This window comes from Hyla sarda, chromosome 8 (assembly GCF_029499605.1).
Source record: "Hyla sarda isolate aHylSar1 chromosome 8, aHylSar1.hap1, whole genome shotgun sequence".
Lineage (NCBI taxonomy): Eukaryota > Metazoa > Chordata > Amphibia > Anura > Hylidae > Hyla > Hyla sarda.
The window spans coordinates 185,285,761-185,305,005 of record NC_079196.1 but is presented as its reverse complement, the minus strand read 5'-3'; the positions used below and the strand labels follow the sequence as shown (position 1 = coordinate 185,305,005).

The following is a 19,245-nucleotide window of genomic DNA, read 5'->3' as shown; positions in this document are numbered from 1 at the left end:
TCTCAAAATAAGGCTCAAAATACAGTTTTATTCACATTAAATGCAATGTGTCTTATTACAGATGTCAAATTAAGTGTAAGGGACTTATTTTAGGTTGTCCCTATAAATAAGGATGATTTGGAGCCTTTGATGCTAGTTTGCAAAGTACATATAAGCATTTGCTGTAGCCCACAAACAGACAGAGCGGCTGTAAAAGAGATTGTCCAAATGCAAAAAATGTCTTAAAGGGGTTATCCAGGAAAAAACTTTTTTTTTATATATATATCAACTGGCTCCAGAAAGTTAAACAGATTTGTAAATTACTTCTATTAAAAAATCTTAATCCTTTCAGTACTTATGAGCTTCTGAAGTTTAGGTTGTTCTTTTCTGTCTAAGTAATCTCTGATGACACGTGTCTTGGGAACCGCCCAGTTTAGAAGAGGTTTGCTATGGGAATTTGCTTCTAAACTGGGCGTTTCCCAAGACACGTGTCATCAGAGAGGACTTAGACAGAAAAGAACAACCTTAACTTCAGAAGCTCATAAGTACTGAAAGGATTAAGATTTTTTAATAGACGTAATTTACAAATCTGTTTAAGTTTCTGGAACCAGTTGATATATAAAAAAAAGTTTTTTCCTGGAATACCCCTTTAACATTTTTTCAAAATTGATAAAAAAAACGTTGAAAGTTTAAAGGGCTACCCCGCTTCTCAGCGTTTGGAACAAACTGTTTTGAACGCTGGAGCTGGCGCCGGGAGCTCGTGACGTCATAGCCCCACCTCCTCATGACGTCACACCCTGCCCCCTCAATGCAAGTCTATGGGAGGGGCGTGACGTCATGAGGAGGTGGGGCTATGATGTGACGAGCTCCCTACTCCAGCGTTCGGAACAGTTTGTTCCAAAGGCTGAGCAGCGGAGTACCCCTTTAAGATGTATAATGCCTGTGAAATAAGCAGTTTCTGAGGCTAAAATACAGTATTTGAACTTAACCTCAGGGTATCCGTTCTAGAGCAGACTTAAATGGGTATAAATGAATTTCTATGATGCCAGGAGATTTTGTCACTTATTTAGCACAATACATACATACAAATGACTGTAAACTGATTACTGTAAAGATTTGAGGAGGTGCAATACATGTTAGAAAATATAGTGCATTCATTCCATTTGTAAAAAATAAAAAAAACATGTAGTACTGGTTAGCATTTGATTAAGGAAGATCTGAATAACTTTTTCCCACCAGCAGTTTTAAGCACAGAAAAAAAGCCCAACAGATTCTGAGATAAATCAATGCAACATTCTGTGGCCCTTGGTTCCCCTTTAACACCTCTTGAGTTGACGTTGTAGACAAAGTTTCCATTATAAAAAGTGATGCCACATAGAAGCTGGACGAACGAACAACATAACTACGCCAGTGGGGTTGATGCTCATTTCGAATGCTACTTCTGGTTTAACAGTTCCCACGTATTCTTTTTCAAAGACATCATAAAGTTTATATCCAAAACTGCTCTTTGTTATATTCAGTTGGGCAAGGTTTGTAGTGAAGCGCCTTGGCAGGCCATCAGTTCCTTTATTCAGCACTGCCACAGCATACTGTTCTGCCACCAGCTCTCTCACCCATATCTCCAAAGGGCCAACCTGCACAAAGAACAAATGCTTAGTGAGAAAAAATAATGTCCAAAACATCATATATTTACTGCCAAATAATGGTTATGACTTAAAGGGTACCTCTCATCAAATAAACTTTTGATATATTTTAGATTAATGAATGTTGAATAACTTTCCAATAGCATGTTAATGAAAAATATGCTTCTTTCTATTGTATTTTTCCCGATCAGTCCTGTCAGCAAGCATTTCTGACTCATGCTGGAGTCCTAAACACTCAGAGCTGCCAGCCTGCTTTGTTCACAGCCAAACAGGCTGTGAACAAAGCAGGCTGGCAGCTCTGAGTGTTCTCCTTTGTGAACAAAGCAGACTGGCAGCTTGTAGTGTTTAGGACTCCAGCATGAGTCTGAAATGATTGCTGCCAGGACTGGTAGGGAGACCCCTAGTGGTCATTTCTTCAAAGTGGAAAATTAAATAGAAAGAAGCATATTTTTTAATAACATGCAATTGTAAAGTTATTCTGCATACATTAATCTATAATATATCAAAAGTTTTTTTGATGAGAGGTACCCTTTAAGAATAAACACTTAAGTCACAATAGAAAGTAAAAGACCACTTCACATTGCCTTCACATGGTAATGCACTATGATAGTCCAAGTGAACGGCTCAAAGTTTTGGCACATGACTTCTCTCTTTAATGTTCTTCCTGGAGTGTTTAAATGGTTCCTGTCATTAGTAATACAAATGAATATGTTATAGATAGCCTATTTTAATTACTTTTCTAATATACTTTTTAATAACATTTTGTAACTGTATGTGTTAAATTATTCCCTTAACCTCTTCAGGACATAGGGCGTATGGATACGCCCTGCATCCCGAGTCCTTAAGGCCCGAGGGCGTATCCATACGCCCGTGGGAATTCCGGCCCCCACCGCTAGCCGGTTGGGGACCGGAGCCGGATGCCTGCTGAAATCGTTCAGCAGGCATCCCGACATATCGCCCAGGGGGGTCATTATGCCCCCCCATGTCGGCGATCGCAATTCAGTCCAGCGATCTGCGGCGATTCTGGATCAATCGGGTCTCCAGTGTCTCTGACGGCCCCGAACAGCCAGAGCCTGCAGGGGTGAGGTGGCACTGGTGCCACCTCACGATCGCCCTGATTCGTCGGCCGGATTACCGGCCGACCAATCAGGGCGCCTGCTGCGGGTGTCACTCCCGCACCCGCTCCGCCCCTCTTCCGGAGGACGTGAGCGGGTGCGGGACGTGCACCCCGGGTGCTGGGGACCCCGATCCCCGGCGCCCCTGTTGGGATCCGGGCCCCAGGAGCAGCGGCGGCGGCGGAGACGACGAGGGACTGACCTGTGCGGCGAGGATCGTTGGAGGTGAGTGACAGCCTCCTGCTGTTGCTTAGCAACAGCTCCCAGCATGCAAAAAGGGCATGCAGGGAGCTGTAGTTATGCAACAGCAGGAGGCAGACCACCACAACTCCCAGCATTCCCTTATGGGCATGCTGGGACTTATGGTTTTGCAACAGCTGGAGGCACATTTTTTCTATGGAAAAGTGTACCTTCAGCTGTTGTATAACTACAACTCCCAGCTTGCACAAACAGCTAAAGTGCATGCTGGGAGTTGTAATGGTGCATGTCGGTGGCTGTCGGTGACTGCTGAGAGTTGTAGTTTTGCAACAGCTGAAGGCACACTGGTTTTGAAACTCAGATTTTTTTTTTTAACTAACTCAGTGTTTCACGACTGGTGTGCCTCCAGCTGTTGCAAACTACAACTCTCAGCAGTCACCGTACACCATGCACCGTACATGCTGGGAGTTGTAGTTTTGCAACAGCTGGAGGCACACTGGTTGTGAAACACTGAGTTAGGTCACAAACTCAGTGATACATAACCAGTATGCCTACAGTTGTTGCAAAACTACAACTCTCAGCAGTCACCGACAGCCAACGGGCATGCTGGGAGTTGTAGTTATGCAACAGCTGGATGTCCCCCCCCCCCCAATGTGAACGTACAGGGTACACTCACATGGGCGGAGGATTACAGTAAGTATCTGGCTGCAAGTTTGAGCTGCCGCAAACTTTCTGCTGCAGCTCAAACTGCCAGCGAGAAACTACTGTGAACCCCCGCCCGTGCGACTGTACACTAAAAACACTACACTACACTAACACAAAAAATAAAATAAAAAGTAAAAAACACTACGTATACACATACCCCTACACAGCCCCCCTCCCCAATAAAAATGAAAAACGTCTGGTACGCCACTGTTTCCAGAACGGAGCCTCCAGCTGTTGCAAAACAACTCCCAGTATTGTCGGACAGCCGTTGACTGTCCAGGCATGCTGGGAGTTTTGCAACAGATGGAGGCACCCTGTTTGGGAATCACTGGCGTAGAATTCCCCTATGTCCACCCCTATGCAAGTCCCTAATTTAGGCCTCAAATGCGCATGGCGCTCTCACTTTGGAGCCCTGTCGTATTTCAAGGCAACAGTTTAGGGTCACATATGGGGTATCGCCGTACTCGGGAGAAATTGTGTTACAAATTTTGGGGGGTATTTTCTGCTTTTACCCTTTTTTAAAATGTAAAATTTTGGGGAAAACAAGCATTTTAGGTAAAATTTTTTTTTATTTTTTTTACATATGCAAAAGTCGTGAAACACCTGTGGGGTATAAAGGTTCACTTAACCCCTTGTTACGTTCCCCGAGGGGTCTAGTTTCCAAAATGATATGCCATGTGGGGGGATTTTTGCTGTCCTGGCACCATAGGGGCTTCCTAAATGCGGCATGCCCCCAGAGCAAAATTTGCTTTCAAAAAGCCAAATGTGACTCCTTCTCTTCCGAGACCTGTAGTGCGCCAGCAGAGCACTTTTCACCCCCATATGGGGTGTTTTCTGAATCGGGAGAAATTGGGCTTCAAATTTTTAGGGGTATTTTCTGCTATTACCCTTTTTAAAAATTTAAAATGTTTGGGAAAACAAGCATTTTAGGTAAAAATTATTTTTATTTTTTTTACATTTGCAAAAGTCGTGAAACACCTGTGGGGTATTAAGGTTCACTTTATCCCATGTTACATTCCCCGAGGGGTCTAGTTTCCAAAATGGTATGTCATGTGTTTTTTTTTTTGCTGTTCTGGCACCATAAGGGCTTCCTAAAGGCGACATGTCCCCCAAAAACCATTTCAGAAAAACGTACTCTCCAAAATCCCCTTGTCGCTCCTTCCCTTCTGAGCCCTCTACTGCGCCCGCCGAACACTTTACATAGACATATGAGGTATGTGCTTACTCGAGAGAAATTGGGCTACAAATACAAGTAAAAATTTTGTCCTTTTACCCCTTGTAAAAATTCAAAAATTGGGTCTACAAGAACATGTAAGTGTAAAAAATTAAGATTGTGAATTTTCTCCTTCACTTTGCTGCTATTCGTGTGAAACACCTAAAGGGTTAAAACACTTACTGAATGTCATTTTGAATACTTTGGGGGGTGTAGTTTTTATAATGGGGTCATTTATGGGGTATTTCTAATATGAAGACCCTTCAAATCCACTTCAAACCTGAACTGGTCCCTGAAAAATACTGAGTTTGAAAATTTTGTGAAAAATCGGAAAATTGCTGCTGACCGTTGAAGCCCTCTGGTGTCTTCCAAAAGTAAAAACTCATCAATTTTATGATGCAAACATAAAGTAGACATATTGTATATGTGAATAAAAAAAAAATGTATTCGTAATATTCATTTTCCTTACAAGCAGAGAGCTTCAAAGTTAGAAAAATGCAAAATTTTCTAATTTTTCATCAAATTTACGGATTTTTCACCAAGAAAGGATGCAAGTATCGACAAAAATTTACCACTATGTTAAAGTAGAATACGTCACGAAAAAACAATCTCGGAATCAGAATGATCAGTAAAAGCATTCCAGAGTTATTAATGTTTAAAGTGACAGTGGTCAGATGTGCAAAAAACGCTCCGGTCCTTAAGGCCAAAATGGGCTCCTTCCTGAAGGGGTTAAAGTTCGGCCACCATGGGTCCTCCTTGTGGTCCTGCCTGTAGTCCTGCTTGCAGATTTGTCTCTACCAGGCTACTGCAGGAGACAAAGTCCGGAAATGCAGGTGGGACCTCAGCTCAGCACAGTGTATAGAGTAAGACTTCAGAGAGCTTGGGGAGGGGGGGTTGCGGTTTCAGCCAATCACAGCCCATCTCGCACTGATCTGCTCTTGTCTGTGTGTAGCAAAAAGAGGGTGGAAGTTCTCTCCAGCAGGGCTTCAGATGATGTCACACCTGCTGGAAAATGTTCCTTCCCAGTCTATAGAGCGGATTGAGACTCAGCAAAAAATACTGAACAATATCAAGGAAAAAGCTAAAAAGTAATAAAAAAATAAAGGCAGGGGCGGTTTATCATGATGTAGGGAGTGAACTAAGAGGATTAACAAATACATTAAAAAAAAAGTATCAAGATCATGATGGGTACTCTTTAAAGGATCTGACCAAACATGGTCACTTACAACCTATTAAAATGAATATCAGTGTCGCAGGGATTTTAAAGGATTTTATAAAGAGTTCTGAAATGGCCAAAAACAAACAAACAAACATTTTAATATACTTCCATTTCCATTTCTCATTTATTCTCTGCCATGCTGACCTGTGAAATTTGAAATGTGACTGCAGCCATTTCACATGAATGTATTATTCTACGGTTACATGTTCAGGACACAAGTTTATAAAGACTAGACAGGTAGTGAATGAAGAAGTGGTAAAAAGGCACAATAAATTAAAAAGTTAAAGGTTTTTGAGTTTACAGGTAAGTCCCCTTTCACACTATAAAAATTAATCCGTAATGAAAGTCAGTCATAAAAATCTTTAAAAAACGTCAGTTAGAAAATCCCTAACGGCCGCTAGAATATCACATTTAGTCTATGGGATTTTTCTAATAGTCGTTTTAACTCGTTATCAATAACGGTCGTTATTGAGAACGGGTTAAAACGGCTATTAGAAAAATCCCATAGACTAAATGGGATTTTCTAATGGCAGTTAGGGATTTTCTAAAGGCCGTTTAATGGCCGATTTTCAAGAATTTTATGACGGAAGTTCATTACGGATGAATTTTTATAGTGTGAAAGGGGCCTAATGTGTAATCAGTAAATGACCTTTTGTTCAAATCATATTTTTATGTTAAAGAAGAACTCCAGCAAAAGTTAACTCATCCACAGGATAGGGGATAAGTAGCTGATCGCAGAGGATCTGACCACTGGGACCCCTTAGATCCCCGGAACGGGCCCCGGCTTTCTTAGTCTTCTACCGGCAAACTTCATGTGCTCCATTAATTTCTACAAGAGCGCCGATGATGCCAGAGTGCACTCCCATATAAATGAATGTAGCGTGTGCCGTCTGCAGCACACGCTCCTCACTGACCGCCGGGTCCCATCCTTCAGACTACCAGTGATCAGCTACTTATATTTTGCCAAAGTTCTCCTTTAATAATATTTTTAAGAAGTTATAATAATGTTTTTAAAGGGAAAAGGTCAAATTCTTTTTTATTAATGAATTACATTTTATTATAAAGTTTATCTATTTTAAATGTATATTTAGCTTTTAGTATTTTTGTTTACTTAATATTTATAAACAAACCTGTATTATGGGGGCTGGCATTAACCAGAGCAAGTGTGCTGACATCACTTCACAACAGGAGCACACTTGCTCTGCGGTAATGTCGAAACATAGAGAAATGCAGACGCAGAGCGTCTGGTTTACTTACAATTAGTGATTTTGGCGCATTCGCTTGACCTTGTGCACAGAAGGTCGGAGTTACGCAAACAGACTAGCCAGCGAGGCTATGCAGTTTGCGTAACTCCCATTAAAGTCAATGGGAGTTACACAAATTGCGTAATTTTCAAATCTCGGCTGCTTGATCACACAGCTTGAAACACAGTTTTCCCATGCACCTGAAATGGCTAGAGATGTTAGTGCTAAAAAGATCATGTGCCATTCAGAAGCCTTGGAAAGCTGTGTGTGAAGCAGTGTTTCCCAACCAGGATGTTGCAAAACTACAACTTCCAGCATGCCCAGACAGCATTTAGCTGTCTGGGCATGCTGGGACTTGTAGTTTTGCAACATCCTGGTTGGGAAACACTGGTTCACACAGTGTCGCACCTCCATGCCAGTGTTTCCCAAACCAGGGTGCCTCCAGATGTTGCAAAACTACAGCTTCCAGCATGCCCAGATATCAGTTTGCTGTCTGGGCATGCTGGGATTTATAGTTTAGCAAAATCCGTAGTTTTGCAAAATCTGGAGGGCGACAGTTTGGAGATCATTGTGCAGTGGTCTCTAAACTGTGGCCACTACAACACCCAGCATGAATGGACAGCAAATGGCTATCCAGGCATGCTGGGAGTTGTAGTTGTGTGCTTCCAGCTGTTGCATAACTACAACTCCCAGCATGTCCTTCAGCTGTCAAAACATGCTGGGCGTTGTAGTTTTGCAACAGCTGGAGTCACACTGGTGGGGAAACTGAGTTAGTCTGTTACCTAACTCAGTGTTTCCCCACCAATGTGCCTCCAGCTGTTCCAAAACTACAACTCCCAGCATGCACGTTCTGTTAGTGCATGCTGAGAGTTATAGTTTTGCAACATCTGGAGGTCTGTGCCCCCCCCCAAGAAAAAAAAAAAAAGTTTACAGGGGGTTTACAGTGAGTTTCCCGATTCGAGTTTGAGCTGTGGCAAATTATCCACCACGGCTCAAACTCACAGCAGGAAACTCACTGAAAACCAACGCCCTTGTGAATGGACCCTAAAAACACTACACTATACAAAATAAAGAGTAAAACATGTACATATACACCCTCTTACACAGAATCCTCCCCCCCAAAATTTTAAATGTCTCGTACGGCAGTGCCTCCAGCTGTTGCATTGACTGTCCAGGCTATTTGGGAAACACTGCCGTAGGGTATTTTTGGTGGAAGAGGCAAACGCTATGCTTGCATCCGGGTCCGTCCCTATGCACATCTTGTAATTTAGGCCTGAAATGCGCATGGCGCTCTCTCACCCCTGAGCCATGTCGTATTTCAAGGCAACAGTTTAGTGCCACATATGGGGTATTTCCGTATATAGGGTATTTTTACACTAATATGCTGGTGTTGCCCCAAACTTAGTTGTACCTCACACTTTTGAGCGTGCATATGCATGTGTCTCTGTACTGAGCATACGTATGTACTTGACTGTACAGAGCATGCAAGTGTCTTTACTGAGTGTACTTGTGTACCTGACTACTGAGCGTGCATATGCATGTCTCTGTACTGAGCATATGCATGTACCTGACTGTACTGAGCGTTCATGTGCGTGTCTCTGTATGAGCGTACCTGACTGTATTGAGCATGCATGTGTCTCTTAACTGAGTGTACGTGTGTACCTTACTATATTGAGCATGCATATCAACATCTGTTTACCTGACTGTACTGAGTGTGCATGTGTTTCTGTATGAGCATACATGTGTATACAAAAAAAAGAGGATTGCAGCAGCACACATTGGTCAAAAATTCTTAGCGCACTTTTTGATCAAAACGTGTTCCCCATCCACCACGGGGAGGTGGCCTCATTTAGGATGGGAACCTAGCACAAATTCTGAGCCTAACACTCAACTATCCACTCACCTCTGCTGGGCATATAGCCTCTGACTGGGTGACATGCTGGATCCATTTAAAACTCCACCTGTGAGAAAGGGGGAGGGGTGCACAGCTAAAGAGGGTGCCATTTCCCCCTGAATTGTACATACAAGGAAAAAGAAAGATAGCCAGCACAATAGCCTTTCTGTATGAGCATACATTTATGTGTACCTGACTGTACTGAGTGTACGTATATACTTAATTGTACTACGCGTGCATGTCTCTATACTGAGCATACGTATATACCTGATTGTACTATACATGCATGTGTGTGTCTCTGTACTGAGTGTATGTGTGTACCTGACAGTACTAGGCATATGTGTGTCTCTGTACTAAGCATATGCGTTTACCTGACTATATTGAATGTGCATGTGTCTCAACTGAGCGTGCATGTGCTAGCCTCTTCGTACTAAGTGTACATGTATACCTGACGGTACAGAGCTTGCATGTGTCTCTGTATTAAGTGTGTGTGTGTATCTGATTGTATTAGCATGCATATGCATGTGTCTCTGTACTGAGCATACATGTGTACTGACTGTACTGAGTGTGCGTGTGTCTCTTACTCAGCATACCCGACTGTAATGAGCGTGCATCCCTTACTGTACTGATCCTACATGTGTACCTGTCTGCCCTAAACATGCATGTGTGTCTCAGTACAGTCATGTACACACGTACGCTCAGTACAGGGTCTGCATGTGTCTCTGTAATGAGTGTACATGTGTCCCTGACTAGGTCTGTCCCTTACTGGGTCATTGCAGACTGACTGCAGGGGGAGAGGTTTACACTAGACTGTCAACCATGAAATAGATCTGTTAAAATGTCATCCACTGGTATTGTAATATGCTGCAGATTTTTTTTTTTTTTTTTTTTACCAAGAAAATTTGCAGCAGATTTTTCTTATGTGAATATACCATTAATCTGTAGCAGTTGTACTTTACCACTGTTGTCACCAACAAGATGGCGTGGCACAGTGGAATTTCTCCCCCTCCTCTTGCACAGACACAGGAGGAAGGGAGGTGTGAGGTCACCAGCAGGGAGAGGGGTGAGTCAAATTTGCAGCATAGTTACATAGTTAGTACGGTCGAAAAAAGACATATGTCCATCAAGTTCAACCAGGGAATTGAAGGGTGGGGTGTGGCGCGATATTGGGGAAGGGATGGGATTTTATATTTCTTCATAAGCATTAATGTTATTTTGTTCCAGGAATGTATCTAATCCTGTTTTAAAGCTGTTAATTTTTCCTGCTGTGACCAGTTCCTGAGGTAGACTGTTCCATAAGTTCACAGTTCTCATGGTAAAGAAGGCGTGTCGCCCCTTGAGACTAAACTTTTTCTTCTCCAGACGGAGGGAGTGCCCCCTCGTCCTTTGGGGGGGTTTAACCTGGAACAGTTTTTCTCCATATTTTTTGTATGGGCCATTAATATACTTATATACATTTATCATATCCCCCCTTAACCCCTTCAGGACAGAGCCCATTTTGGCCTTAAGGACCGGAGCGTTTTTTGCACATCTGACCACTGTCACTTTAAACATTAATAACTCTGGAATGCTTTTAGTTATCATTCTGATTCCGAGATTGTTTGTTTTTTCGTGACATATTCTACTTTAACATAGTGGTAACATTTTGTGGTAACTTGCATCCTTTCTTGGTGAAAAATCCCCAAATTTGATGAAAAATTAGAAAATTTAGCATTTTTCTAACTTTGAAGCTTTCTGCTTGTAAGGAAAATGGATATTACAAATACATTTTTTTTTGGTTCACATATACAATATGTCTACTTTATGTTTGCATCATAAAATTGACAAGTTTTTACTTTTGGAAGACACCAGAGGGCTTCAAAGTTCCGCAGCAATTTTCCGATTTTTCACAAAATTTTCAAACTCAGTATTTTTCAGGGACCAGTTCAGGTTTGAAGTGGATTTGAAGGGTCTTCATATTAGAAATACCCCATAAATGACCCCATTATGAAAACTACACCCCCCAAAGTATTCAAAACGACATTCAGTAAGTGTTTTAACCCTTTAGGTGTTTCACAGGAATAGCAGCAAAGTGAAGGAGAAAATTCACAATCTTCATTTTTTACACTCATGTTCTTGTAGACCCAATTTTTGAATTTTTACAAGGGGTAAAAGGACAAAATTTTTACTTCTATTTGTAGCCCAATTTCTCTCGAGTAAGGACATACCTCATATGTCTATGTAAAGTGTTCGGCGGGCGCAGTAGAGGGCTCAGAATGGAAGGAGCGACAAGGGGATTTTGGAGAGTACGTTTTTCTGAAATGGTTTTTGGGGGGCATGTTGCATTTAGGAAGCCCTTATGGTGCCAGAACAGCAAAAAAAAAAACACATGGCATACCATTTTGGAAACTAGACCCCTCGGGGAATGTAACATGGGATAAAGTGAACCTTAATACCCCACAGGTGTTTCACGACTTTTGCAAATGTAAAAAAAAAAAAAAAAAATTTACCTAAAATGCTTGTTTTCACAAAAATGTTTAATTTTTAAAAAGGGTAATAGCAGAAAATACCCCTAAAAATTAATTACCCCTCTTCTCAAGACTAAACAATTTTAACTCCTTTAATCGCTCCTCATAGCTAAGATGCTCCATGCCCCATATTAGTTTAGTCGCGCGTCTCTGCACCCCTTCCAGCTCCACAGTGTCCCTTTTATGGACTGGTGCCCAAAACTGAACAGCATATTCCAGATGAGGCCGTACCGGCAGCAGCCAAGTTTCAAATTACTCTCTCTTCACATTCTCATTTTAGCTCCCTCTACTGGTCAACAGTGGGATATAAGAAAACTTTAATAATTATTTTTCATATTTTCTGACATATGATTTTTTTTTAAAGATTTCCAAAAATATTTACAACATGTAAAAAATGACACATTCCCCTTAATTTTCAAATTTTCCATTTTACTATCTATATTTTATTGTAATCCTGAAACCTTGCCATTTCCATTCTGGCCATTAGGCATAAAACGATTTGAAGATAGGGTTTCCTACTATGTGTGAATGTCTTACAGCCTGTCCGTAAATTTAGAAAAAATAACTCATGGGCTGTCAATCTCTCCTAATCATACCTGAGTAGAATGTGAATAGGAGCAATTTGGACCAGTTGGTTTTTCCACATCAATGTTATATAAACATACCAAACACAATTTTCAGACTCTAATTTTTTTTTCCAGATTTAAACGGTGTAGCATGCAAGCGTATAGACAAATCTAGGGTAATACAATGTAAATAATCATTAGTAATTGTTACACACACCTTTGCAATCCGTTTCCCCTGCTTCCCAAGAGGATCCTGATTAATATATATCATCAGACGATTTTGCAGTAGATCCTTTGCATCGTCGGAGATGGTCCTCAAGTCATTGGACATGATCAGTGGGGCTGCCAGAATTGCCCAAATAGCCAGCTGTGATTTAGATTGGTCATAGCTCAGTCCAAAATCACCAACAATCAGCTAAAATGGAAATTGAAAAAAAAAATATTACGGCATATGAAATCTCAATGATAGTAATTACTAGTCTCATTGTTTTATTCAATTAAGGGGAATGTGGAGATAACAGATTCAGTTTAAAAACATTGCAACTTAACTTGTGCATGATGCACGTCCAGATATAATAAAACATAAGAACTACAGCTGTATGACCACACCTACATCTCTGCTCAACAATGTCAAAATTCTTAAAAGGGATACCCCAGGGAAGTACAGTGAACCCTCAACTCTTAAATGGCCTCAACATACAATGGTTTCAACATACAATTCTACGGACAGTCCAGATCTGTGAAATGTGTTAGTGCCTGGAAAAACTGACCAATCAAAATGGGCATTTTACTGCTAAAAAAACCCTGTATTACTGAAGCGCATGCACTGAATTCCTGTCTGGTAGCACCTCCCTACAGTACAGGGAGGTATTACATGTTCTGTACTCTTTACCTGTGCCAGGGTTAGCTGCTCCTTTGGACACCAGGTGAGGGCAGCTCCATTATTTTTTATGACATTGCGTGTACTGTACAGGACCCTGAAAAAGGTCCTGTCCTCTACATAGACCGTGATTTACAGCAACCAGCAGATCTTTCTTACTTTTATATGTAAGGACCTGCTTTATCTATATTAGCCATCTACTTATTTTTGTTTAATCCTCACTTTTTCCTATTTTTGGATGACATTTTGGTGGCTGCAGAATCCAATACTAGGTTTCCATAGAGTTATGGTCTCAACATACAATGGTTTCAACATACAATGGTCGTCCTGGAACCAATTAGTATTGTAACTTGAGGGACCACTGTGTGTGTATATATATATTTTATATATATTTATATAGCTATAGATAGCCCCAGAGCCATGCATATCAGGCAGGATGGTTTACAGGGAACAAATCCAGGTAGTGTGGTGGTTTTGGAGCTAAAGCACTAAAGGGAGAATGAGTTATCAGTGCAGGGCCAAAACTGCTTGGTGTGTCTCTCTCAGGAGGGTGGGTGCTGCTTTCAGAGAGGGACTTGGACAGAGACAGAGTGGATGGCTGGATGATGTCATTGCCCCACTTTATGTATGTAAGTGACAACCAAAGAGGGAAAATTGTCTAAATATCATTTATTAGCTACAGAGAGCAAATGGGTTGATGAGAGGAAAAAGATGGGCTATGGATTCAGTTCCCCGGAGTACCCCTTTAACCACATTTCCTTTTTCTGAGTACAGCAATTTTTTTAGAAGTCTGTAGTCAGGGCGTGGCTTGGCGCGGCATGTGAGCGGTCGCACCGGCACAGGGCTCCGCTTGTATCCTGTTTATTATCCTGGGACTTGGCGTATTTGTTCTTTGTGCACCCACCTGCTGCTGTCGGAAAGTGCCTGGAGCTGTAAATGACCGTGGGCGCAAGAGAAACAAAAAGGCCCGGAGCCACTGGACGGTGTGGAGGCGGAGGGGCGAGGAGGTTCGGCGCCATCTTGCCTTGCTCTGGTGACGGAGCGCTGGCAGCATTTTGCCCGAGGCGGCAGCTGAGAGGCTGGGGATGGAGCCGGAGTGTCCCTAGAGTGCTGAAGACGGTGGAGGGTCTGACTGGCCGGCTACAGCTATGAACCCTTCTGCAGCTTTGGAGTCCACAGTGAGTAAAAGCCCTGAGCAGCCTGCTGTTGCACACAGCTCGTCCATTAACCCTGCCTGTACTGGAGAGTGGCACGCTATATCTGGGGACTCCTCTACCATCTCCCCCCTGCCCTCATGTGCTGCTGCTGCTTCCCTGCTGGAGTTACATACCACTGCTGTGTCTTCCCCTATGCATATCAACCCCACCACTGCTGTATTCTCCCCTGTGCAGGATAACGCCTCCACTGCTGGAATGGACAGTGTTCCTTTGCATACTCTTGCATCCTCCTCTCCTCCTAGCCCCACTCTGAAGGATGTGTTCCTGGCCGTATCTAAGGGCAACTCAGATGTTAAATTATTACTGGGCAGCTTGCGTGAGGACGTTAATCTTATCCGTCATGACATGCAAAAAGTGTCCGAGAGGGTCAGTGCAGTGGAGGAGAGAATGGGAGTTATTGAGGACCAGGTCCCTCTGCTTCAGAGAGACATGCACCGTGTGATTACTCATCTAACTGCTCTTGCCGCTAAGTCGGATCATATGGAGAACCGTCTTAGGCGGAATAATGTGCGCCTGGTATGTGTTCCGGAAAAGGTGGAGGGTCGCAATCCTGGGGAATTTTTTGAAAATTGTCTCCTTAATACATTTGGCCGGGAGACTCTGACCCCTCTGTTCGCTGTGGAACGCGCTCATAGAGTGCCTACTCGCCCTCTTCCACCTGGGGCGCAGCCAAGGGCCGTTCTTGTCCGGATTCTCCATTACAAGGATCGGGACATGGACTCTCTTGCTATTGATGGTCATCGTGTCTCCTTGTTTCCTGACTTTTCGGCTAAAGTTGTGAAGAGGCGTGCTAAATTTACTGACGTTAAATGTCGCTTGCATGCATTGAATGTGATGTACTCTATGCTCTACCCTGCACGCCTCCGTGTGGTTGCCCTCGGAACTACTCATATGTTCGATACTTCTATGGCAGCTGCGGAATGGCTGGATGGTCATGAGGTTTAGATCTGATGCACTGGACCTTGAAGTTACCTCGGGACTGTTCTCGGAGCTTATTGGTCATGGCGGTGTGCAGTAATTTCTTGGTGGCTGCTAAGTGACCCAGCTACCTGTGTGGAACTATGAGAGTGTCCTCCTGTGTTATAATGCTACTTTGTGTTTCTTGCCATTCTCATTGTTTTTGCTGGTTATAACTTGTTTTTATTCTCTAGGCACCAGGTACTGTTGCCAAATGTCCTCCTATATTTTCTTATGCTTTTCCAAGCTCGGCCCTGGGCGCAGGATGTCGGTACTGTGACCTACTTGTTACTCATGCTACCTGCTCACCCTACTTGGGCTATTTGTTTGCCTCCTATTTTGCAAGTTGCGATTATTTGGTTTGTTGTTTGTCTGGGGTGTTTTTGTGATACCGTGTCTTCCCTTCTGATCTTTTGTGCAGTATTGTCTTTTCTTTGTGATTGCTCGGCCCCCACGTCTGCCCGTTCACGTTTGTCCCTGCCTTTTTTCTCTGGTGCTCTCATACATGCTCTCTATGTGCTGTAGCGGAATGTGTGTTATATTACTGTTTCAGCTCTATGCCTTTCTGTCTCTTCATGGCCTCTGCCCTGTCCTTTTGTTAAGCTACCTTGTTCCGTTTTTTATTCTTTACAGTATTTCGGCCTATGTTTTATCCGGTTGTCATTTATATCCCCCAGGTGGTCTCATGGCTAATCACATGACGGTGGTGGCGTGGCATGTAAGGGGTCTTAACGACCCTACTAAACATTTAGCTGTTTTCTAGGCTCTCAGGTCATATCAGCCTGCCATATTGTGTCTCTCTGAGACGCACCTCACTAGTGATACAGTACATTTATTGAATAAACCGTGGTTCGGCCATACCTTCCACGCCACCTTCTCCTCACATGCAAGGGGTGTCCATGTGCTTATCCATACTAGTATTTTATTTACGCGTATTTCCAGTTTCATTGACCCGAAGGGCAGGTTTGTGTGTTTATATGGCACGTTTAACAGTCTTTTGTGTGTAATAGTTGATTTATATGTTCCTCCCCCGTACTCGGGTGATGCCTTACGTAGAGTGGTATGCTTTCTTTCCTCTCTGCCTGATGCACCGCTCCTGGTAATGGGGGACCTCAATAATGTGCTAGATAGGTTTCCTGCTGGGGGATGGACTGGGACTACAGGGACTACAAGCTTGGCTAGGTTTTTGGAGGAGGTGGGGTGGGTTGATTTGTGGAGGCGGCGACATCCTGGTGATCTACAGTTTTCTTGTTATTCCAGTTCTCATGGCTCACTCTCTCGCATTGATTTTGCGCAAGGCAACAATTTGCTTCTTCCCTTGGTTGGGTCGGTGGTATATCTTCCCCGTACCCTCTCTGATCATTCTCCCATCCTCATACGTTTTGTTCTTGATTCCCATCCCAGAATGCGAGGCTCTCTGTGGCGCCTGAACCCTTTTTGGCTTCAGGTTCCCGTGGTGGGTGCTACTATTCACGCTGATATCGTTGCCTTCCATGAGATTAATGTGGGGAGCGCCTCCATGTGTATGGTTTGGGATTCCCTAAAGGCATATGTCTTAGGTATCTTTATTAGGGATATTTCGTCTTGTACATCGAAGAACAGGGCTATTCAGACCTCCCTACAGCGACAGGTACTTCTAGAGGAGCGTAAGTTCCTCAAAGACCCCTCTGACCTTAATAGAGAGAACTGGCAGTCTACACAAGCCTTATTGGATGTGCATTTGTTACGAATGGTGGACAATAGGCATTTTTTTCAACAGCAACGCTATTTCGAAAGTAGCAAGAGTACGGGTTGCCTGTTGGCTCGTACCATTAGGGCTCAGTCGGGCTCGACATGTATTCCTTGTCTCTGTGATGGTGCTGGAGTGCTGATCCACGATGATCAGACTATTCTAACTGCTCTAGTCTCCTTTTATGAGAAGACCTATTCCTCTAACTTGATGTACAGCTATGCTGAGATTGATCAGTTTGTAGCTGGTATCTCACTCCCTGCTTTGTCACAGTCTCAGAGGGATATGTTGGACGAACCTATTACAGTTGAGGAATTGGAGTTAGCATTGGGATCGTTCTCTTCTGAGAAGTCACCGGGAGTTGATGGCCTGCCTAATGAGTATCTCAAGCAATACCGAGAGGTGTTGCTTCCCAACTTGCTGGAGGTGTAGTGGGTAGCGGCTGAGGGAACGGGACTACCGAGATCTATGTTAGAGGCTATTATAGTGCTGCTTCTGAAGCCGGGTAAGGACCCGCTATCTGCGGGTTCCTATAGACCGATTTCTTTATTGTGTTCTGATGTTAAACTACTAGCTAAGGTTTTGGCCAATAGATTGCTGACGGTGATCACTATCTTGATTCACGGGGATCAGACGGGATTCATGCCTTAGAAGGCTTTACTTAAATTTACAACTGCACCCTCATAATGCTCCCTGTAGGGCTGTGCTTTCCCTTGACGCTGCCAAAGCTTTTGACAGCGTCGAATGGAACTTCTTATGGAGTGTTATATGCCAAATAGGATTTGGACCGGTATTTTTAAATTGGGTTCAGTTGTTATATGCTGCCCCCTGTGCTAGAATTAGGGCTAATGGCCTGCTGTCCTGTTCTTTCCCGTTGGGGCATGGCACTCGCCAGGGATGCCCTCTGTCCCCCTTTTATTTGCTATTGCTATAGATCCACTAGCTGCGTTGGTAAGAGCCTCCCCTGACATGCTCCTTTTTCTGGGCGATGCTCCGCGATCACTTCCCCCTTTAATCAACCTTATTGAATCCTTTGGCAGTTATTCGGGCCTGGCTATCAACTGGGATAAGTCCACACTACTTCCCTTGGATCCTCTCCCTCCTATGCCTATAATTGCTAGGGTTGGGCTACCTAAAGTCTCTAGGTTTAAGTATCTAGCTGTGTATGTCACGGCTTCTGCCTCTGATTATGTTCCTCTCAATCTAGTGCCACTGTTTGATTGTAGTTCCCAAAAAGGTGTCCACTTGGCGCAAGCTTCCCTTATCCATGATGGGCAGGTGTAATTTAACTAAAATGGTTCTCATGCCCCAGTTTTGTATATTTTGCATAACACTCCTATCTGGATTCCCATGAAATATTTTCATGGGATTCAGTCCTTATTTCAAGAACTTATTTGGAATGGCAAATTAGCTAGGATCTGCCTTGAAACGTTACAACGTGGTAAAGAGGCGGGTGGTTTGTCTGTCCCTAAGCCCTAGTTGTATTTCTTAGCATCGCAGGTTCAGCAGTTGAAGGGTTGGGCATGGTTGGATACGATGGGACGTACAGGGGCGTTGATCTCACAACGTATCGGGGGCGTGACCCCCCTCTATCTGTTGGAAATGGCGGCACAAACGCCATACTTTTCTTCTTCTCCGTAAAGTGTGGTTGAAGTTTAAGTCTCTCCTCCACTATCCTGTGTTTGTGACATACTCACCATTGTGGTTTAACCCGGGTCTTCCAGAATTGCATTCCCTGCCTGATATTGCTCTATGGCTCTCATATGGGATATTGTACCTCTCCCAGCTGTATGATGGGCCGGTACTGAAGTCATTTGCTCAGCTGCAGGAGGAATTTAATTTACAGCACTCATTCTTTTTTCGTTATCTGCAGCTACGGCATGCACTAGATGTGCAGTCACGAGCGGGTGCCTTGACTATCGGTCCCTCCACAGTGGTGACTGGCTTATTCGGTCAGGATTCTACTAAAGGAGTGATTTCCATGCTGTATAGGGAACTGTTGCTTTCTTACTATGAGGTTTATCCCCTCCATGTTAAGGAAAAATGGGAGACAGACGTGGGCCCACTGTCAGATGAATAATGGGCACAGATTATGACTATGACCACACGCCTTGCCGTGTCGGAGGCCCACCGGGTATCAAGTTTTTCTGCTCCATCGGGTGTATCGCACCCCAGAATT

The 19,245-nt window shown here is 43.4% G+C and overlaps 1 protein-coding gene across 3 annotated transcripts in view; it reads right to left on the bottom strand.

Annotated features, from left to right (window-relative positions):
* Positions 1–673: 673 nt before the first annotated feature.
* The window catches only part of NAGA (alpha-N-acetylgalactosaminidase), a 54,165-nt gene continuing 35,593 nt past the window's right edge, over positions 674–19,245 (bottom strand). For all 3 annotated transcript variants that reach the window (XM_056537141.1, XM_056537143.1, XM_056537142.1), the window contains exons 7-8: positions 12,501–12,698; positions 674–1,613 (exon numbers count right to left, since the gene is read on the bottom strand). In XM_056537141.1, coding sequence (XP_056393116.1) covers positions 1,335–1,613; positions 12,501–12,698 — 477 coding nt within the window. In that variant the 3' untranslated portion in view covers positions 674–1,334. The remainder of the gene's footprint in view (positions 1,614–12,500; positions 12,699–19,245) is intronic.